The 22,298-nt window shown below is 49.5% G+C and overlaps 2 protein-coding genes across 2 annotated transcripts; both read left to right on the forward strand.

Moving 5' to 3' along the window:
* Window positions 1-4,563: 4,563 nt before the first annotated feature.
* Window positions 4,564-5,566, forward strand: LOC114709560 (olfactory receptor 2Z1-like). Its single transcript, XM_028893475.1, has one exon. It carries the CDS (start codon window positions 4,565-4,567, stop codon window positions 5,522-5,524), a length of 960 nt encoding a protein of 319 aa, XP_028749308.1. The 5' UTR covers window position 4,564; the 3' UTR covers window positions 5,525-5,566.
* Window positions 5,567-11,767: 6,201 nt separating this feature from the next.
* On the forward strand, window positions 11,768-15,873 carry LOC114709603 (olfactory receptor 1361-like). The gene is made up of 2 exons (XM_028893541.1): window positions 11,768-11,894; window positions 14,925-15,873. The coding sequence occupies exon 2, from the start codon at window positions 14,932-14,934 to the stop codon at window positions 15,871-15,873; it is 942 nt and encodes a 313-aa protein (XP_028749374.1). The 5' UTR covers window positions 11,768-11,894; window positions 14,925-14,931.
* The last annotated feature ends 6,425 nt before the right edge of the window (window positions 15,874-22,298 follow it).

Below are 22,298 nucleotides of genomic sequence, written 5' to 3' on the forward strand. Positions count from 1 at the left end.
CTTTGGACTCACCAAAATAGGATAGATAATGGAGTATTTTCTCTGTCAAATGTTAATGGACTAGATATTGTTAATGTAATTCTTCACTGTATATATTACATATACTTATTGTATATAGTTTTTCTTGTATTAGTTATAACCCTCTTTTATTATTTTAGACAAAAAAGGGGAAATGTGGTGTTATAGTGTACCCTAATAAACTTTGCCTGAAGATCAGAGAACAGAACAATCTACTAGATTAAACATAGAGGCCAGGCAGTGGTAGCACACACCTTTAATCTTAGCACTCAGGAGGCAGAGATCTGTCTGGATCTCTGTGAGTTCAAAGCCACCCTGGACTACACAAGATTGATTCAGTCTAGGAGAGAAACAGAGCCAGGCAGTGGTGGCACGCCCCTTTAATCCCAGTACTTGGAAGTCACATGCCTTTAATCCCAGCACTTGAGATCTCATGCCTTTGCTTGGGAAGCACACACGCCTTTAATCCCAGGAAGTGATGGCTGAGCAGAGAAAGGTATATAAGGCATGAGGAGTTGGTGAGGCAAGAGGTAGTGGCTGTGGCTTGTTCCTTTGTCTCTCTGATCTTTCAACATTTACCCCAATATCTGGCTCTGGGTTTTTTTATTAACACCATTTAGGAATTCATGTTACAATTTGAAAGCTGTTTTTTTTTTTAATTTATCTCTTTTAGAGTCTGTCAGCAAGGTAAACTACTCATGTCTGCCTTTCTCAGCGGGGACCTAGGGGCTCTAGAAAAATGAGGCCTGAATTTACATATGAAATGAACTGACCGGACAGCTGAAGCCTTAGGGGGAAGAGCTGGGTTCCTGACACTGATAACATAAAGTTACAGTTAGCTGTCAACATCATCAGAGATCTGAGAAGGATAAATTACAGCAGGAAATAAAACCCAAATGGCCTGTGTATCAATTACAGTGACAGAGATTTGCCACTACCTGGATGGTTACCATAGGCTCCCATGGTCTCAGTGGTCTCAGTGGTCTTGATGCCTTCACTAGGGGAAGGAGTTTCCCCATCTGTCACACAGGACACCATTATGTCTTTGGCTTCTGTGCCAGGCAGGTTTCAGCTGCCAGACCCAGAAGGTCTGAGAGATTTTTCCTGTGGAGGAGGAGCTTGGGAAAACTGATGTACAGTGACAAGACACAGCGGAACAGTCAAGCCCACAAGGCCACAGTTTGGGTGAGGCTCTGGTGGTGGGCAAGGCATGGGGCAGTTCTGCCCAGCTGCAGTGTCTGGGCCCTGTGTTTTCTTTGGAGACCTTAGGGTTGCTGCTAGGATCTGGCATTTCTGTCAACCATGGGGGAGCTTTTTCTATTAAACATTTTAAAAGCCATATTCAGCAGATCTCTGAGGAGTTTGAGGACCATTATTTACTTACTATATTAACTATACCTGATTTTAAACAAACTTTACTTGTTTTCAGTTACTTACTTTAGGCTTAATCTTGAAAACATATAGAGGAGCTAAATAAAGCTTGTCATTAAATGAACTACACTTGTACTTAGCATGACTATGAGCCTAGTTCTGAGCACAAAAAGAATTCGATCATCTATAAGGTAACTGAGAATTAACTTGCATGTCTTAATTATCTTGAACAGTTTACAAGTTAGTGGCTTTTATAAGATTTTACAACTTAATTCCTGTTAAGTCTGAGACTTAAAATTTCGAATTGAAGATTTAATGGAAAATCCTTTAGCAACAAAATAAAACTTTAAACATGAATAAAAATGAATACAGTCCATAGGGAGATTCTGAGTTAGAGGCTAGTCTGATCTACAGAGCAAGTTCCAGGACAGACAGGGCTACACAGAGAAACCCTATCTAAAAAAAGAAAGATGGGAAGGAAGGAAGGAAGAGAGGAAGGAAGGAAGAAAGAAGGAAAGACCAAAAAAAAAAAAAAAGATCTAACACTCTTGGGGTGTCTTACATAAATACGGAGGTCAGGAAACCTCGCCCAAAGTGGACGGCGCCTCTCTAGAGTCATCATTGTCACGTCATTCCTGCCGTTGTCCTTGTCTGTCCCATCACGTGTGCCATGCTCCTCCAGTGCCCCTCGGCAACACTTCACTGCTTCTACAACCTTGCAATGGGGACTTGTCAATCTTGGCTCTGTTTCCTGGGCCTGGGGAGTCTCCAGGAGGGACTGTCTCAATCAGGAAGAAAGAGCTGCCTGACAGGGCAGCTGGGGAAAGGACGCTGGAAAGACAACGCCTTCAGTGATTTGAAGTTCTAAAAGCTGACTTCAAAGGAAACAAGACAGAAGAGACAGAGTGGAGAGAGGACAGCAGCTAGGCAAAGGAAAATGCCATCAGGCCGCTTTGGGGAGGAGGGGGTACACATCATGACAAGTGTGTGGAGGACGTAAGACAGCTTGCAGGAGTTGGTTCTCCCCTGGCTCCATGTTGTTCCTCAGGGCTTGAACTCAAACTTGGCACCAAGCATCCCCACCCACTGATTCGTCTCACTGGGCCCTTGCCAAGGGTTTATTTATTAGTAATTGATTTATTCATTTTAACTCATGTGTATGTGTGTGTGTGGATGCTCTCAGAGGCCAGAGGTGTCTGATCCCCTGGTGCTGGAGATACAGGTGGTTGTGAGCCACCTGGCATGGGTTCTGGGAACCAAACTCTGGTCTTCTGGAGCAACAGCACATGCCCTTAACTGAGTCATCTCTCCAGTCCTGGACCAAAGGTTTCTGATGAAGCTCAGCAAAGCTGTGTTAGAGGAAAGCAAGTCAGAGAGGCTGGAGGGTATCCATGGTAATGGCATGGTGACCTGGGTGCCCGGTGGTCTCCAGGCAGGTCCTGATGTCCAAGTGTCTCACCTCCTGTGGACACATGGCAAAGCAGGTGTCTGTCCTGTGCTCCAAAGGCCAGAGCTTCTGTGCTTCTGGATATGTCCCCATCAACCATAACAGGTGCATCTTCAGCACAGATGTGCTCAGTGCTGGAGGTCAAAAGTATAAACACTACTGCAATCTGCTCTGAGATCAGGGGGAGGGGAGGCTGGTGGATGGGTGGCCACACATTCATACACACGAAACAGGACGCACCTGCCCTGAGCTAGCTTCCGGCTGGGGAGACTACTCTGCAGGAAAGTGTTTGACATACAAGCATGAAGACCTGAATCAGTCCCTGGGACACACACAGTAGGAGAAAGAACTGACTCCTCCAAGTCGCTCTCTGGCCACCACATGTGCATGTATACACAATCAGGGAGGAGGAGAGAGAGTGGGGGAGGGAGAGAGAGGAAAGGGAGAGAGAGTGAGGAGAAGGAGAGGGGGGAGAGAGAGCTAGAATAGGAGATAGTGAGAGAAAGGAGAGAGAGAGTGAGAGAGAGAGAGAGAGAGAGAGAGAAAACAAGCATGGTGGCAGAAACTTGTAATCCCAGCTCTGGGGAGGCAGTAACAGGCTGGTCCCTCAGCTTGCTAACCAGCCAGCCTACTTGGCAAGCTCCAAGCTGGGGAGAGACCTCATCTCAAAAACCAAGATGGACAGCACAGCCCCAGAGAAACAACACCCAAGACTGACAGCTAGATTACACACACACACATGCACACACACACACACACACAAATACACACACACATGCACACGCACACACACACCAGAAACTTAACAAGCAGCCTGATGTGTCTCCTCTGTCACTGGGAACACTTAGTCCAACCTGCTGACTCTCCGTCTCTTCCCAGACATTCCATTTCTGACGGTTCTCGATTTTCAGATCTGCTCTCTGCCAAAGATACGGAAATGAGCCGTTCTTCCCGGTTCCAGACATTTCTCGACCTACCTTTGTCTTCATGTGTCATCTTGGGCAAGGTCTCCGTACTTCGAATCTTAACTTCTTCAAAATCCTACACCTGATTCAGCCACAGGGTGTCTGGTGAGCTGTGTGCCTCTGATCTTCCACGGGAGCTGGCTTGTGCCCTTCAGTTTAGTGGCATACTTCAACAGTAAATGTTAGTAGATTGAGCTTCCCTGAGAGATATTGTGATGGTATCTCTCAGATACCAGGGTGGACTTCTCCATGTTCTGATCACAGGTGGATTCCAAGCAGGAGCTCCACCCCTGAGCCACGCCCCCAGCCCCTCACTGGGGATTCTAGGCGGGGCTCCACCCTGAGCCACGCCCCCAGCCCCTCACTGGGGGATCCTAGGCGGGGGCTCCACCCTGAGCCACGCCCCCAGCCCCTCACTGGGGATTCTAGGCGGGGCTCCAACCCTGAGCCACGCCCCCAGCCCCTCACTGGGGATTCTAGGCGGGGCTCCACCCCTGACCACGCCCCCAGCCCCTCACTGGGGGATCCTAGGCGGGGGCTCCACCCCTGAGCCACGCCCCCAGCCCCTCCCTGGGGATTCTAGGCGGGGCTCCACCCCTGACCACGCCCCCAGCCCGGCACTGGAGCTGACCCTGGATATATTCATAAATTTTCATCCCCTTCTAGAGAGACTCCAGGAGGCCACCACCTAACAGTTACAGTACAATGTAAAATTATCCCACTGGGACCCTTTACAAAATCACCTGTACTTCCCTCGACAGTGATGCACTCTGGGAGGATGGGGGCATCAAATGCGTCCACAACCTCAGATTTCACCCTCGTGGGGCTCTTCAGCTACACAGGGCCCCATCTCACCCTCTTCTTCCTCGTGGCCACCATGTTCACCGCAGGACTGCTGGGCAACACCATCCTGATTCTCCTGATTGCCACAGACTCCAGACTCCACACACCCATGTACTTCCTGCTCAGCCAACTCTCACTTCTGGATGTTGGCTTCCCGCTGGTCACCATCCCCAAGATGGTGGCTGACTTCCTGCAGGGAGAGAATGCCATAACCTTCGGGGGATGCGCCACCCAGATGTTCTTCCTCATGCTCATGGGTGTCTCTGAGGGTGTCCTTCTATCCCTCATGTCTTATGACCGCTACGTGGCTGTGTGCCACCCCCTGCATTACCAGGTGCTCATGAGAGGCCAGGTGTGTGTGGGGATGGTGGGCGCATCCTGGTTCTCGGGTGCACTTGTGGCCTCCATCCAGACCTCCATCACCCTGCAGTTCCCCTACTGCGCCTCACACACCGTGGACCACTTCTTCTGCGAGCTGCCAGCCCTCCTCAAGCTGTCGTGTGCAGACACGTCCGCCTATGAGTTGGCGCTGTCTGTCTCCGGGGTGCTGATCTTACTGCTGCCCTTGTCGCTCATCTTCACCTCCTACGGCCACGTTCTGGGGGCCGTGCTGCGCATGCACTCAGCCGAAGCTAGACACAAGGCCTTCACCACATGCTCCTCACACGTGGCCGTCGTGGGTCTCTTTTACGGGGCAGCTGTGTTCATATACATGGTCCCGGGCAGCTACCACAGCCCACAACAGGACAATGTGGTATCCCTCTTCTACAGCCTCATCACCCCCACCCTCAACCCCCTCATCTACAGCCTGAGGAACAGAGAAGTCCGAATGGCCTTGGTCAAGGCCATGGGCAGGGCTGACTTCAGGGCCAAGCGGTGATGTCCTGGGATGCTGGTTTTCCCAGGAGCTCGTCTCTAAGACTGGGCATGCCCACGGTTCTCTGCAACTAGCCAGCTGCCTCCTCCAGGGTGCACTTCTCACTTCTGGGTGAACTTGCAGAAAAGTAGGTGTTATGCCCCAGTTTGGGGTGCATGCCGGTCATCTCCGCACCAGCACAGGGGTGCCGAGGCAGGAAGGTTAACTCAACTTTTCAGCCAGCATTGGAGACATAGCAAGAAGCTGCCTCCAAAAAAAAAAAAAAAAATACATTTAGGGGAAGGCAGATGGATTGGCTGTTTAGAGCACCTGCTGTTCTTCCAAAAGGCCTGCATTTGGCTTCCAGCACCCGAGTCTCACAGCTCACAACTGCCTGTAACTCCAGCTCCAGGAGATCCAATGCCCTCTTCTGTCCTCCTTGGGCACCCACACACTTATGGCATATACACATATAATAAATGTTTTGTAAATTATTTAAATAAGAGGGCAGGTGTTCTAGGCTGCACATGGTGAAGCATGCCTTTTATCCCGGCATTGGGAAGGTGGAGGCAGGAGGATCGGGATTTCATAGTCGGCCTGAGGAAATGGCTTCAGCCTTTAAATGCTTGCCACACAAGCATGACGACGACGTGAGTTCAGATTCCCAGAGCCCACACAAATGTTGAGTGGTCATGGTCACTCACCTCCAATCTCAGTCTCCAAAGGCAGAGATGGGATCCCCAGACTAGCCACATTGGTGAGCTCTGAGTTTTATCGAGAGACCCTGCCTCAAAGAATAAGGTGGACATGGAGGACTGGGAAAGGAATCCTGACATCAACCCCAGGCCTCCACATGGGCACACACACATACACACATGCAAAAATACATACACACCACACATGAAAAATAATGATAAATACAAATTAAAAAGCAGTCCAAGGTCATTCTCGGGTACATATTGAGCTTGAAGTCAACCTGGACTACGTGAGACTTTTTCCAAAAAAAGAAGCACTGATAGATATGGCCCTTCAACTTTGTATTCACAGAACCATAGACCAAAATAAACCTCTTTCCCTTATAACTTATCAGCCATTGTGTTACAGCAACAGAAAGTGAACAAAGGCGCTAAAGCCAGCCTGCCTCACGCCATGATTAACATTTCTGCAGTCTGGGAGGGACTGTTGTCTAGTGATTTCCTCCAAATTCCCGGAGAAGGGATGAAGGCTCATATCATAGACGAAGGAAGTTAACAAAACTTACACGTTTCAGGAAACTCCTCAAATGTACAGGATTTGCAAGGCCCCTCCCCAAGGTTACAGAGCGGTAAGAACTGCTGGGGTGGAAACTCGAAGGTGGAGCTGTCTGCACGTTGTACAGCTTCTGTGAGTCGACCACCACGCTGTGAGGGGCTTTGGGAGCTGCCTTTGAGTCACCCATACTCTCCAAGTGACCTCAGTGAACGCACTGGTTCCCTGAGCTGGAGTGGGTAGAGTACTTTCTTTGGTCTGTGGCCAGTGCCTGTCCAGAGTGAACAAGCCTTTATTCACTTCTCTCCAGGATTAGTCACAGGGCACAAAGGGCATGGTGCCTCATGACTTTGATCCAGCCATCTAGAGATCAAGGCAATTGTGTCTTTGTAAGTTCGAGGCCAGTCTGGTCTACATTGTGAGTTCCAGGCCAGCCAGGGCTACACAGTGAGACCCTGTCTCAAAAGAAGAAGAGGGGGGATCACAGGCCAGGACTCTAGGATCCAACCTCTGAAATCCACAGAGAAAGAACCGCTAACAAGGCTCTGAAACTTCCAGCTCCTGCTGACCTTGGCAGTGACTTTGCTTGGGTCACATCTGCAAATTTTACCTAAGTAGAAGAACAGCAACTCAGGGTGACCCTCTCTGGCCAGTCAACACATGAGTTATTGTGCTGTTTTGATAGTTATAGAGCTGAGTGGTGGAATGGGAACCCACCAATGACTACCAACTCTGTCACTGATTGATGCTGCAATTTTTATTATTATTATTATTATTATTATTATTATTATTATTATTATTTTGGTTTTTCAAGACAGGGTTTCTGTGTAGCTCTAGGTGTCCTGGAACACACTCTGTAGACCAGGCTGGTCTTGAACTGCCTGCCTCTGCCTCCTGAGTGCTGCGATTAAAAGTGTGTGCCACCACTACCTGGTGATACTGCCATTTTAAGCCTCTGTTGTCACTGACAGTGGGCCCGAGGCTTAATGAAGATTGCTCACTCAGAGTTTTAAGTGGACAGTGTCTGCACTGCCGTTAGTAGCTTAGACAAGGGCTCCACCCTGAGCCACGCCCCCAGCCTCTCACTGGGGATTCTAGGCGGGGCTCCACCCCTGACCACGCCCCCAGCCCCTCACTGGGGATTCTAGGCGGGCTCCACCCTGACCACGCCCCCAGCCCCTCACTGGGGATTCTAGGCGGGGCTCCACCCCTGAACCACGCCCCCAGCCCCTCACTGGGGATTCTAGGCGGGGCTCCACCCCTGAACCACGCCCCCAGCCCCTCACTGGGGATTCTAGGCAGGGGCTCCACCCCTGAACCACGCCCCCAGCCCCTCACTGGGGAATTCTAGGCAGGGGCTCCACTCTGAGCCACGCCCCCAGCCCCTCACTGGGGGATTCTAGGCGGGGCTCCACCCCTGACCCACGCCCCCAGCCCCTCACTGGGGATCCTTGGGGGGCTCCACCCTGACCACGCCCCCAGCCCCTCACTGGGGATCCTAGGCAGGGCTCCACCCCTGAGCCATGCCCACAGCCCTCACTGGAGGATTTTAGACAGGGCTCCACCCCTGAGCTACATCCCTTCCCTAGTTCTTTTTCTTTTTATTGTGAGACAGGGCCTATCCTTGAATTCACTGTTTTGTAATTCTTCCGCCTCAACCTCCCAAAGTAACTGGAATAGTAATGTCTGCATCACCATGCCTAGAAAATGTCAAAGTGAGCTGGGCGGTGGTGGCGCACGCCTTTAATCCCAGCACTTGGGAGGCAGAGGCAAGAGGATCTCTGTGAGTTCCAGGCCAGCCTGGGCTACAGAGTGAGTTCCAGGAAAGGTGCCAAAGCTACACAGAGAAACCCTGTCTCGAAAAACCAGAAAGAAAAAAGAAGAAAATGTCAAAGTGTTTTGATCTTCAGTGATGGAGTGCTTGTATCCATTAGCAAATCTTAACAATCAAAATCTAAATAGGTTTGTTTTTAAATGACTTATTTATTACTTGTTATTTATTTATTTGGTGTGTGGTCGGAGAACAACTTGTGGCAGTCAGTTGTTCCACCATATTGAACCCAGGGATCAAAATCAAGTCAGCCTTGATGGCAAGCACCTTTGCCCAGTGAGCCCTTGAGCCAGCCCTAAATATGTTCTTTAAATAGTCAGTGTCATGAAAGATCAAAGAAAGCTGAGGAGTTCCTCAGATGAGCGTACACAAGACACACGGTGTCCTGCTTAGTTTTGTCAACTTGACCTGAGCGTCAGTCATCTGAGAAGAGGGAACCACAATTGAGAAAACACCTCTGTAAGACAAGCCTATGGGCAAGCCTGTAGGGGAGGGATTTCCTTGACTAATGATTGATGTGGAAGGACCATGACAATCCTGGGCTGGTGATCCTGGGTTCTACAAAGAAAGCAGGCTGAGCAAGCCAGGGGAAGCCAGCCAGTAAGTAGCACCCCTGCATGGCCTCTGTATCAGCTCCTGCCTCCAGGTTCCTCTTGCCCAGTTTGAGTTCCTGCCCTGGTTTCCCTCAATGACTGTGATTCAGGATATGTAAGTCAAATAAACCTTTTCCTCCCCAAGTTCCTTTTGGTCATGGTGTTCTAACCACAGCAGTAGAAAGCAAACTAAGACACACAGCAACTGGATGGACCCAACCAGACAGAAAAAGAAAACACTAACTATGGACACTGAAGCCAGAAGTGATGGTCCACACCAGCCATCCTAGCACCAAAGAGGCAGGAGGCAGGGATATGGAGAGTTCTAAGCCAGCCTGATCTACAAAGCTAGACTCTATCTACAACAAGATAAAACCCAAAAGTATAATCAAGCAACTCCTGTCATGATGGCACACCTGTCATCCCACAATAAAGGAAGCTGAGGCAGGAGAATAGTCAGGCCAGGCCAGCCAGGGCTACATGGTGAGATCCTGTGGTGGGGGTATGGGGTAGTCTACAGTATGACATTTACACATTAAACATCTGCCTTGAACCACGACTCCATAAAAATTTCAACTAATTTGGAAACACTGTAGCTGTGTGTGGTTCAATGGAAGAGCGCTTGCCTGGCATGCGATGGGTCCTGGGTTCATCTGCTGCACAGGAAGAGGGGAGGGGAGGGGAGAGAAGAGAGAGAGGAGGGAAAATGGAGGATGGAGAAATAAGGAGAAGACTGAGAAGGGAAGAAGGAAAGACAGAGGGAGAAAGTGAAGGGAGAAGGAAGGGGGATCCAGAAGGAGGCACCTCTGGGGTTAAAGCTGCTAAGCTCTGTGCTGTGATTCTCACTGTGGCCACTAGGGGACGAGGTGCCTCCTCCAATCCGCACAGCCTCGCTGCTGCTCACTCCCAGAGTTAGGGTGATGCCTGAAGGTGCTGCAGAGTCCCCCAAAACGCGGGAGACCCAGAGGGAAAGGTTTAAAGTCACGCAATCCAGTGTTTCACAACATCAAAGCATGCAGCAAAATAAAAATTCATGAAGATACTGGAAGGCCAGGTCCAGTCTCCACGAGATGAGGGCGGGCCTCCGGATCCCACCCAGTGCTGGTGGACTGGTGTGCATCTTCATCCTGAATGCTCTAATCCTTTTCTTTGTTTTGCCTTTTAAAAAGAGTTGTTTTGTCGGGCAGTGGTGGTGCATGCCTTTAATCTCAGCACTTGGGAGGCAGAGGCAGGCAGATCTCTGATTCAAGGCCAGCCTGGTCCAGGGCTACACAGAGAAACCCTGCTTTGAAAAAGCAAACAAACAAAAGAACAAAAAGAAGTTGTTTTATTTTTTACGTATGTGTGTTTGTCTGGGGGGGGGGGGGGTTTGAGCTTGTACATGTGTGTGCAGTGCCCTCAGAACCAGAGCAGGAGCTATGATTACAGGCAGTTGTGAACTGAGAGCTGGGAACTGAACTAGCATCCTCGGCAAGAGCAGAAAATTCTCTTACCTACTGAGCTGTCTCCAATCTCTCCCCCTCCCATGATCAGGACGCAAGGTGTTCAAGCCGCAGCACATCCAGCCGGAAGCTCCTGTGGTCCCCTGGGAAGATGTGAGTGCGCCCTCACAGCACCTCTCCCAAAGACTAGCTTGTTCATCCCAGCGATGGCTTCTCTCCTGCCAGCCCTTGACACCCAATCCCAGCTGAGCAGCTCCCGGACAGCAGAGAAAAGCTCGGCCCCAAGCCCTGTGCCTGAGAAACTCCACGGTGTGAGAGCAAGCAGCAACAACAAAAACTGCAGGTCAAGGGTAATGAGAGCCCAGAGCCAGGTCTCGGGCGGGAAGCGGTGCCGGGAAGTGTGTCCTGCAGAACGGGCTTGGGATAAACAGAGTTCAGCTTGAGGAACAAACCCGCAGGAGATGTGGGGAAATTCCTGTCAGAGGACCCCAATATGCAATTTGGCGCCCCAGAAAGCATAGTTTAGGAGGGGATGGGAGATGGGGAGTGATTATAGAAAAAACTAGTGAAGTCAGTGGGAACCTGACCCCTCGTGAGGTTGGGGAGCCACCCCTCAGCAAGGGGACCAGAGCCAGTTGCTGCTGCTGTCAAAGTGAGGCAGAGAAGCCATTCCTGGAAGAACAGGACCAGGCTGAGAGGAATGGTAGGGCATTAATTCTGGGAACTCCATTCCCACTGGAGGATATGAGAGTGTTACATGCCTGAACACATGGACAAAACAGGAATTGCACCTGCTGTAGACAATTGTGTCCCTCGTCCCCCAAAGAGATAACAAAATAATAGGTATGATTGGGGGCTACTGCTCCCAGCAGTAGGAAGCCACAACCTACCCCGGGGTTTGGGCAGGACTAACAGTGCCAGGGGAATTCTACTGAACCATGCTCTTCAGGGAGTCCCCCAAAGAATCCCAGAGACACGGGCACCACAGGTGTGGAGGGAAAACCTGGGAAGGAGCTCCTGTGCCCTCGGCCCCTGAGAAGCTGGCCCGATAGGAACCGAACACAGAACAGACAATTAGCCAGTGTCCTAACAAGACCCTAGGGACCAAGTTCAGGCTATGAGGATGGAGGGTAAATAGTGCTCTACCAAGGCCTTGTGTTGTCCTTGGTAGGGACAAAGAGCTTCGTCCACGGGTCACACACCTGTCCAAGACCCTTTCCCAAGAAAAGCTGGCTCACCTCCCACCAGGAATCCCAGAGTCGGAGGGATACTTCCCATAGGTGAGTGGAGACAGATGAGCTGGGCAGAAGGAGAAGGGGGCCACACCAGGCAGTGAGCTGTGGGGGGTTCAGAGGAGCCCACTCTGTAACCCTTTCTAGACCTCATTAAGTCATGGCTATAAAAAAGACACAACAAAATGGCAGTTCTGCTGAGTGGTCACCGTGCCTGGGTCCTGCATGCCAATGTTTCGAGACAAGATCTTATGTGGCCCAGGCTACCTGGAGCTTGTAATCCTCCTTCATCCTCCTGAGTGTTGGGGTGACAGATGAGCCTACCATGCGCAGGCTGTATAGTATGGTATTAAGAGCTTTGGAGAAAGACAGACTGACATGAGGGACAATTGCTAAATTCCTGAGTCCCCTCAGTGCATGAATGGTGATAAGGGACCTTAGCTGGAGAGGTCTTCTGTTTACAGCAAGTGTCTCATGAGTGGAAGCTGCCAGCTATCAGCAGCAGGTTAGCAGGAAGCCAGTGCAAGATTTTACAGAGGAGAGGCAGGTCCCCTCACCCTGATCAGGTGCCATTGTAGAGAGTGGTCCAGCTCAAGCCTGGTGCCAAAGAAACCAGCGAAGGGGTAAAGTTGAGAGTCAACAGGACGAGCTGAGAATCAGCAGGGGGAGGGAGGCTGGGTGTGGTGACCCTCACCTGTCATCCCAGCATGCAGGAGGCTGAGGCAGGAGGATGATGAATTCCAGACCAGATTGGGCTAAAGTGAGACCCTGTCTCAACAGACCAAAGGTGGAGAATGTGGCACAGTGGAAGAGTGCCAGCAAGCAGAGTCCCCGGATCCATCTCCAGCACCACAAATAATAATGAAAATTGAAAAAGAGGGCAGAAGGGAAGAAAGAGGAGAGGGAGGGGGAGGAAGAGGAGGAAGAAAGGATGAGAAGGGAGAGGAGGAAGTAGAGGGCGAAGAGGATAAGTGGTATGTAAGACGGTCCGCACCCTTGGACAGCCAACGGCCACCACTGTCCACCCCGAGCCCTGCCTGGGCAGCTCTGACTTTAGTGGAAGTGAAGCTAAGCCAGGGGGCCCAGAATCGGGCCAGACACTGAGAGAGGGTGGACACAGCCTCTGGGGTCTGAGCAAGCCCAGCAAGGATGAGGTCACCCGAGAGGAGTGAAGGGTCCTTGGGTGACGGCTCACAGGAGCGGTGGCCTTGAGCATAGAACGGTGTTGGGGTCTGAAATTAACTAACCAACTCAGGCAGGGCTGAAAAGTGGTAATAGTGCGCGTGCGCGTGTGTGTGTGTGTGTGTGTGTGTGTGTGTGTGTGTGTGTGTGTGTGTAAGAGAGAAAGAGAGAGTTTGATTTTCAGGCATCCAAAAAATATGGGGAATTCCACTTTGGCCAGGTTTAGTGGTGCACACCTTTAATCCCAGATGGAGGCAGAGACAAGCAGATCTCCATGAGTTTGAGGCCAGCCTGGTCTATATGTGGAGTTCCAGGACAGTCGGGGCTACATAGAGACTTCGTTTTAAAATTAAAAAACAAAACAAAACGAATCAGCTGCATGACAAATTATATTCATTATCCAAACTAAGAAGGAAAATATAGTCCAGAGAAAGCTAGTGCTGTGTGGTGTGGTTCCTCCCACATCTATCTACAGAGTCGTTCTCTCTCTCTCTCTCTGTGTGTGTGTGTGTGTGTGTGTGTGTGTGTGTGTGTGTGTGTGTGTATGGAGGTCAGAGGAAAACTTGTAAGATTCTTTTTTCTCCCTCCATCATGTGAGAACTGGGGATCGAACTCAGGTTGTCAGACTTGGCAGCAAGCTCCTTTACCCACTGAGCCATCTTGCCAGCCTGAATTTCCTTCTTTTTTAAGCAGACCTACTTCTGGTCACACACCCAGGAAATGATCAGCAGGGCATAGAAGCACTCAGCTGTCATCCACGCACTGGGAGGTGGAGACAGGAGAATCAGGAGTCCAAAGTCAGCCTTGGTCCATTAAACCTTGGGTCTGGAACTCCCTGTACAGGCCCATAAGATAAGGAGCTCAGTGGATAAGAATTTGTGCTGCTCTTACAGAAAGCCCTAAGTTCCCAGTGCCCATGTTGGGCGACTCAAAACCACCTCTAACTCCAGCAGGGGACCCCATGCCCTCTTCTGGCCTCCTAAGGCTCTGTACACATACATGCATAATTATAAAAACACTAGAGCCACGCATGGTGGTCAGTGCCTATAATCCCAACACTGTGAGCTCAAGGCCATCCTGGACTACATAGTGAGATAATTTCTCAAAAAAAAATAATAATAAACCAGGTGGTGATGACACGCAACTTTAATCCCAGCACTCAGGAGGCAGAGGCAATTGGATCTCCAAGTTCGAGGCCAGCCTGGTCTACAGAGTGAGTTCCAGGACAGCCAGGGCTACACAGAAAAGCCCTGTCTTGAAAAACCAAAATAATAATAATGGTGATAATAATAATAACAGCAGTAGTAGTAATGGTAAAAAGACTGGGTCATCAGCCTGTGTCACTATTGGGAAATAGTGACACATTTAGGAGGCAGAGCCTGGTGGGAAGAGGCACTGGGGTACTGGCCCCTCCTTCTCTCTCTTCTGCCACGCCCACCGCAGCGTACTGTCTCCCACTGACCCAGGCTCAGGGCAGGGACTGAAGCCTCTGAAGCTGTGAGCCAAGACAAGCCTGTCCTGCTGTGCACTGACTGTCTCAAGCATTTCGTGACAGTGTTGGAAATCTGATAAACGTACTATCTCAGACAGATACACTCACTCCCACACAGCATTGTTTTTACCTTTTTCCCCTTTCAGGAGCCTTTGTCCATGCTAGGTGAGCACTCTGAGACTGAGTCATCCGCACCCTATCACTGTGGGATTCTAGTCAGAGGCTCTGCTACAGAGGTGGAGCCCCTGCCTAGAGTCTCCCAGTGAGGGCCTCAGGGGGTTCTGAGCAAGGAAAGGGGATACAATCCAGGTGCAGGGCTGAGGGGTTGGGAGGGGCACTGATGGACAGACGGACGGACCTCAGTCAGCACCGCGGACAGATCCAGTTTCTTCCTCTCATTCTAGGCCTGCCATGGAAGGTGCCAACCTCAGCGGGGTCTCTGAGTTCCTGCTGCTGGGCCTGTCACAGGACTCCAGGCAGCAGGAGCTGCTCTTTTCTCTCTTCCTAAGCATGTACCTGCTCACAGGCCTGGGGAACCTGCTCATCATCCTGGCCATTGCCACCGATCCCAGGCTCCACACGCCCATGTACTTCTTCCTGGCCAACCTGGCCTTTGTAGACATCTGCTTCACCTCCACCACCATCCCCAAGATGCTGGCCAACCACGTGTCCGGACACAAAAGCATCTCTTACTCTGGTTGTCTCACACAGATGTTCTTCTTCATCTGGTTTGCCGGCATCGACAGCTTCCTGCTGACCGCCATGGCCTATGACCGATACGTGGCCATCTGTCACCCTCTGCATTACACTACATCCATCACACCCTGCCTCTGTGGCCTCCTGGTCGCTGCCTCCTGGACCTCGGCCTTTGCAAATGCCCTGACCCACACAGTCTTGCTGCCTCGCCTCTCGTTCTGTGCCCGCAACCAGATCCCCCACTTCTTCTGTGACCTCAGCTCCCTGCTGAAGCTGGCCTGTTCAGACACGTCTCTCAACGACACCATGGTATACACTGTGGGCGCACTGCCCATCATCCCCACCTTCGTGGGCATCCTGGTCTCCTACATGCGCATCTTCGCAGCAGTGCTGAGGATCCCGTCTGCAGGAGGGAAGCGGAAGGCACTCTCCACCTGTGGCTCCCATCTGTCCGTGGTATCACTGTTCTATGGGACACTCATCGGGGTGTACTTCAACCCCACATCCTCCCACACAGCCCAGAAGGATACGGCAGCTGCGGTGATGTACACTGTGGTCACCCCCATGCTGAACCCCTTCATCTATACCCTGAGGAACAAGGACATGAAAGGCGCCCTGGGGACCCTTATCGGAAGGAAGACAGTCTTTGTTGGGTAACCACAAGGTTGGGAGTTCTTCAGAAGGGTGGAAGTTAAGCCCCTTTGGCTTGAATTGCCCAGACATTCATCTCATGGCTTTAATTCACCAATTATTTTATTCTCCCAAAGTTGTTTACAAAACAGTCATTTGCCTCTCTCTCTCTCTCTCTCTCTCTCTCTCTCTCTCTCTCTCTCTCTCTCTCTCTCTCTCTCGTGTGTGTGTGTGTGTGTGTGTGTGTGTGTGTGTGTGTGTGTGTGTGTGCAGTGCCCATGGAGGCCAGAACTAGGCATTGGACCCTTATAGCTGGAGTTACAGGTGACTGTGAGCCACCTGACATGGTGCTGGAACCCAAATTTGAATCCTCTGGAAGAGCAGTGAGCGCTCTTAACTAGTGAGCCATCCTTCCAGAATGGCCCGCATCCTGTGGCAGACAGGAAAGAGCAGAGGAGGGTAGAGGAAGGAGGGAGGGAGGGAGGGACAGACAGCTTTACAGCCCACCCCCCAAACCCCCCCCCCATTATAACAACCACACTTTCACAGAGATTGGATCACTCCTATAATTCTAATTCTAGAATTAACCATTTCTTCCCTGGCTGTGCTATCCTGGACGCACCAGATCTTGTCCAGTCTTGGAGCCCAGTCCTGTGACCTGGTCACCTCTCGTTGGCCACAGCTCCGGTGCTGACATACTGGGGGCGGGGGGTTCTTCCTTCCTGTTCTCCTACCAGTGCTAAGTCCTGCCCTGTCTGGGCCTTGGGCCCTGGCTCCGTCTGTACTGTACACTGGGCAGGTGCCACCCTCTGGTCCACCATCACAACCCTGCACCCTGCAGCTTTAGTCAGTCACAAGCGACCATGGCCCAAAACGGTGTCCAGTGGAACGTTCCAGACTCTAGGGTGTCCACCAAGCTTGGTCACCTGACTTGATCCCCGGGACTCACATGGTGAAAGGAGCAAATGGACTCTCACGTCGCGTGCTCTGACCCCACACGCCTGTCACAGCGAGCACGCCCATGTATGTACACCAAATAAATTCATTAAAACGTAAAAGAAAAAAATAGTTCAAAAAACAAAGAAATCCAAAGTTTTTAATTTTTTATTTTATCTCATTTCTTATGTGTATGAGTGCTTGCCCACATGTGTGCCTGTGCACCGTGCGTGTGCAGTGCCCGCAGTGGCCAGAAGAGGGGGTTGGATCCCCTGAAGCTGGAGTCACAGATGCTTGTGAACCTCCGTGTGGGTGCTGGGAACGGAACCTGGGTCCTCTGCGAGAGCAGCCAGTGCTCTTCTTAACCATGGAGCCGTCTCTCTGACACCCAAATTCCCAATCATTTGGCATTCTTCCCACGTGATGATAGCTTATGCTGCTCCACTCCATCCCTCCCAGAGTGGGAGTACCCTCTATTCAGCGTGTCCATGCTGTACCTACCTGCCCGTTACTCGAGCTAAACGTCTCCGCACTGGGTGCCCATTTTCCGATGGCATCCCCACACCCTGTCTCAGCGCCTGCGTCATCAGCTCCTGCGGCCGCACAGGCATCCTATCGTCTCCTGGTACCCCAAGATGCACAAGAAGGATACGGTAACACAGTCGGAAGCTAAGCATGGTGGTGAGTCTGGGGGGCTGGGGTGGGAGAGTGTGGAGTTGAAGGCCAGCCTGGGATACAGACTGAGACCTCGGAGAGACAGGGGAGCAGAAGAGAGGTAGGGAGAGAGGGGAAAGGAAGGGAGGGAGAGGGAAGGAGAGAAATGATGAGGGGGAAGAGAGAGAGGAGACCATGTTCACATAACTTTATCACCGTTTGTTACTAGTTGTTTATTGTTAGGGTGCTGCTGTGCCTAACTTATAAATTCATCTGTATCATTCCTTACATGTGTGTATGTATGGAAGTGCACCTTTGTCATGACTTCTGTGTGGAGGTCAGAGGACAACTTGTGGGTGTTGATTCTCTCCTTCCAAGTCAGGTCATCAGGCTTGGCCGCAAGCACCTCTACCCACTGATCCATCTCGAGTATAGTCCCTGGCTGTCCTGGAACTCGCTCTGTAGCCCAGGCTGACTTCAAACTCACAGAGATCCGCCTGCCTCTGCCTCCCAAGTGCTGGGATTAAAGGCATGCGCCACCACCAAGCTTAGATTAATCTTTTTTGAAAATATTTGTTTATTCTCTCTCTCTCTCTCTCTCTCTCTCTCTCTCTCTCTCTCTCTCTCTCTCTCTCTGTGTGTGTGTGTGTGTGTGTGTGTGTGTGTGTGTCCACAGAGGTCACAGAAGGCATCGGGAGGGCATTGGGTCCTTTGGAGCTGGGGTCATAGGTGATTGTGAGCTGCCAGATATGAGTGCCGGGATCTGAACTCTAGCCCATGGTGAAACAGCAATCACTCTTAGCCACTGAGCCATCTCTCTGGTCTCACTAATGAATTATTGGTGAAATTATTACGGCCACGCCACGTAGTTAAAAGGAGATTTATTTAATGGCGTAACTTACAAATGAAGGGATAGGTAGGTTGAGGGTTCTGGGAAAGACGCAGCAGTAGATCGGCGATGTTCTCTGGAGAACTTTCCTCCGTCCACCTCTAGCGTCCGGGCTCCCAGCAGCAAGAGAGAGCTGCACATCCCAATCTCGGGTCTTCAGGCCCTCCCTTGGCCCCGCCTTGTGGGCGTGATAGTTACCAAAGCCTCAATGGGGGTTGGAACTTCCAGACCAAAGCTGGAATGGCTACCCACTACAATGAATCTTTACCACAGATGTTTAACCTTGGTTAACCTGGTTAATTGTGACTGCCAGACTGGTTATATTAGGAAATGGCTAAGGGGTTATTGCAAGCTCTTGATAAATGCAGCTCCCGCCTGTTATCACAGGGGCTTCTTTTTGCAGCAGATGGAGGCTGTTACAGAGACGCACAAATGATCAAATGCAGAGAACAAGTGGCCATGGGCATGCAGTCCCAAAAGTGACATCTATACCACGACCCATCCCAAAGCTCAGCGGACATCATGGGAAGGGGCGGAAAGGACTACTGCAAGATAGTTGTAGACATGACAGGAGAGCTGCAGCCGCAATCCCAACATCACGTCATCCAAACAAGACACTCACTGTGATGCTCTGCTCACACAGGTGGAGCCGAGCGAGCATGGACGGAGCCCTCTGCAACCTTGAGTCAAAGTTGATCCTTCCTCACCCTCCTCACCACAAAAGCCAACACGGCTGGATACATGGCTCCGCAGACAAAGGCATTTGCCACCAAGCTGGATCCCCAGAACTCACGTGATAGAAGAGAACCTATTCACACAAGTGGTCCTTTGGGCGCCATACGTGTGCCTTGGCAATACACCCCCAGATATATGTACACTCAGGAGAAATAAAAACGCAATTTTAAACCAGGCAGCGGTGATATATGTCTTTAATCCCGGCACACGGGAGGCAGAGGCAGGCGGATCTCTGTGAGTTTGAGGCCAGCCTGGTCTACAGAGCTGTTTCAAGGACAGCCAGAGCTACACAGAGAAACCCTGTCTCAAAAAAAAAAAAAAAAAAAAAAAAAGGAAAGAAAATAAATTTAAATTTTTTTAAGATTGTGTGTGTGTGTGTGTGTGTTCCCCCTAGAGCTACAGGCAGTTGTGAGCTGCCTGATGCGGGTGCCGGGAATCTTCTGGAAGAACAGCAAGTGTTCTTTTTTTTTTTTAAGATTTATGTATTTATTATGTGTACAGTGTTCTGCCTGCATTTGTCCATGTGGGCCAGAAGAGGGCACCAGATCTCACTATAGATGGTTGTGAGCCACCATGTGGTTGCTGGGAATTTGAACTCAGGTCCTCTGGAAGAGGAGCCAACGCCCTTAACCTCTGAGCCATCTCTCCACAGCAAGTGTTCTTAACCACTCAGCCATCTTTTTAGCCCTCCCACCATTATTTTGTTTCGTTCTTGAGGGAAAAAAAAAAATCATTATATAGCCTTGGCTAATCTGGAACTCTCTATCTAGCCCAGGCTAATCTCAGACTGCAGCTGTCAGGTTCCAAAGAACCTGAGACAAGTCTCCCTCGGTACCTGTGGCTCCTCCCCAGCACTTCTCACCCTACCCCTACCCTAAACCTCTCCAGTTCCCCCAGCCTCCCTTGCCCTTCTCACCCAGCCACTTTGGTTCTCTCTGCCTTTCTTTGTCTCCCTCTGTCTTCTCTTCTCTCGCTCTCCCCCACCCCTCCTCTCCTGGACCCTTCCAGATGTCTCTGGCTATGTTCTCCCCGACCCCTCATCTAAAATAAACCTCTCCTCAAGCATGCCTGAGAGCCATCATGCCCTCCCTTGAAAGGACCAAAAGCAGATGCCATAACAGGCTGCTCAGTCTTAGAGGCAGGCAGGAAATTCAAAGAGAGAGACAGGAAGAAGGCTGGGGGAGACACCAGCGAGCCGCCCAAGAAGCGACATGTAATGGGACGCAGGTAAAGCCATGGAACATGGGGTAATACATAGATTAATAGTTACGGGCTAATTAAACCTCTGTGTGTTTACTTGGGGGATGCTAGTGGGAGAGATTTGTCCCAACCGCCAGCAGGCCGGGACACAGGAAATCTTCCGGTTACAAATGGCACCCAATGTGGGGCGTAAAACCTAAAAAAGCTTTTTTAAAAAAAAAATTCTAAAATGAAACTAAAAACAGCTTCCTCGTTATATCTCTCAGGCCAGCCATGAGCTACAGTATGGTGGGTTCACAGTGGCGTGTGGGCTTGAGTGCAACATGCCAGGTTTCTGCCATGGTACACAGTGGCATCTCCAAGCCACACAGTGCACTGCGTCACGACAGATTTAGCTTTTGCTGATACAAAAAAAATTAATAATAATAATAATAATAATAATAATAATAATAATAATAATAATAAAAAGCTTCTGGGGTTCACGCTGCTAGATGGAAACATAGACCCACTGCTTCCCATAGTCAGTGGTGCGCCAGGTTCCCAGAGCTAGCGGTAAACATAGTTCTTCCCTGTTGGGAAGCTGAGGTGGGTGGAGCCAGCAGCCAAAGCTGCCATTTCAATCCTAGTAATGCTGCAGTTTAAAGCAATAGATTCACAATACGACAGATTCAGATGGAAGAAGACTTTAAATGGTTTACAGTGTGTGTAAAAATGTATGTAGGCTTGGAAGAGAGAAGAAAATGAATAAAGACAGTTATATAAAGAAATAGTTTAAAAAAATAAAGTCTTTAAAGAGATAATAAAAGTAATATAAAAATAAGCCATGTAAAGATGGATATTACACATACAATCTGAATTGTGTTGTCTTTGATATTTTTAACTGCAGAAAGACATTTGATTGTAAAGGCTGCTCAGTTAAGCCAATATGTATATTCTAAAGGTATATTGACTTCAAAATTTGGATCTAAGGATATGTTGCTTTGAGAAGGAGGCTCTGTTTTTTATTTCCACAGGAAGCAAGAGGCTATGGATTTGTTCCAGGTTAAGATGGATCAGATTTGATCAAGCCAGACCTCCTGAACCTTAACAGATGGTACCTATCAACAAAGGTTATAGCTGGTCTTCCCAGGACTTGACCATTATCTCAAATTTTCTCAGGATCCCCATAAGACTATCAGCAGGAAGTAGCCTAGAACATTATGCCCACATTCCCAAAAAATGAATTACAGATGTTTGTCTTTGTTTAAGTTGTTGGTTACAAATTGTTATCGATCATAGTCAGTCTCTTTCTAAAAGAAGAAAGGAGGATATGATATAGAAAGATAGGATATAGATATGGTAGAATGAAAGAGTAGATTATTAAATCTACTTTTAAAGAGCAACAACTTGTGTAAAATTTTTTAAATTGATATAGATTTTAGTTTATTACAAATTTAAAGTTAATTTTGTTATACTGTATGTATATTTCTACTCTTGTTTAAAGTATTTTGTTTGTGCAACTCATTTGAAATTATAGTGTATAGTTGAGAAATACAGATTAATAATTAGTCATCCATGATAATCAAACTTATAGTCATATTAGTTAAGTTTTCTAGGTATATATAGATATAATCCAGTTAGGTAGGTAATCTTCAAACACTTCAAAGACCTACAGAATATGGCATTTAAAATGTTTTAAGAACTTAGACTTTCTGGACAATGAGACACATCTGCTCTTGGCAGTACTGATTTACTTCAAAGAGAAAGATGGACATTGAAGACACTCCATATGGAATTATCTTCTTCTTGGCAAAAGTAGCCATTTGGGCAAGAAACTGTTCTTGCCTGGACTGCTTGACAAAATGTTGTATCGACTGGACATGCAGGGCCCATAGGAAGGTGACTCCTGAACTTTGAAGGCAAAATGGTCATTCAAGTTCCTGCTTTGGAGAAGAAATTGCCAGACATTCTACAGGAGACAGGAAGAAACAACTGAGAAACTCTAGGTCTGTAGGCTAAAGAATGGATGCCCCAACATTGCAAAAGAACTTTGAGTGAC

The sequence above is a fragment of the Peromyscus leucopus genome, chromosome 17, assembly GCF_004664715.2.
Source record: "Peromyscus leucopus breed LL Stock chromosome 17, UCI_PerLeu_2.1, whole genome shotgun sequence".
Taxonomy (NCBI): Eukaryota; Metazoa; Chordata; class Mammalia; order Rodentia; family Cricetidae; genus Peromyscus; species Peromyscus leucopus.

Excerpts from the sequence above, each read along its gene's own strand:
- LOC114709560 (XM_028893475.1), top strand. The coding sequence starts at position 4,565 with ATGCACTCTGGGAGGATGGGGGCATCAAATGCGTCCACAACCTCAGAT.
- LOC114709603 (XM_028893541.1), top strand. The coding sequence starts at position 14,932 with ATGGAAGGTGCCAACCTCAGCGGGGTCTCTGAGTTCCTGCTGCTGGGC.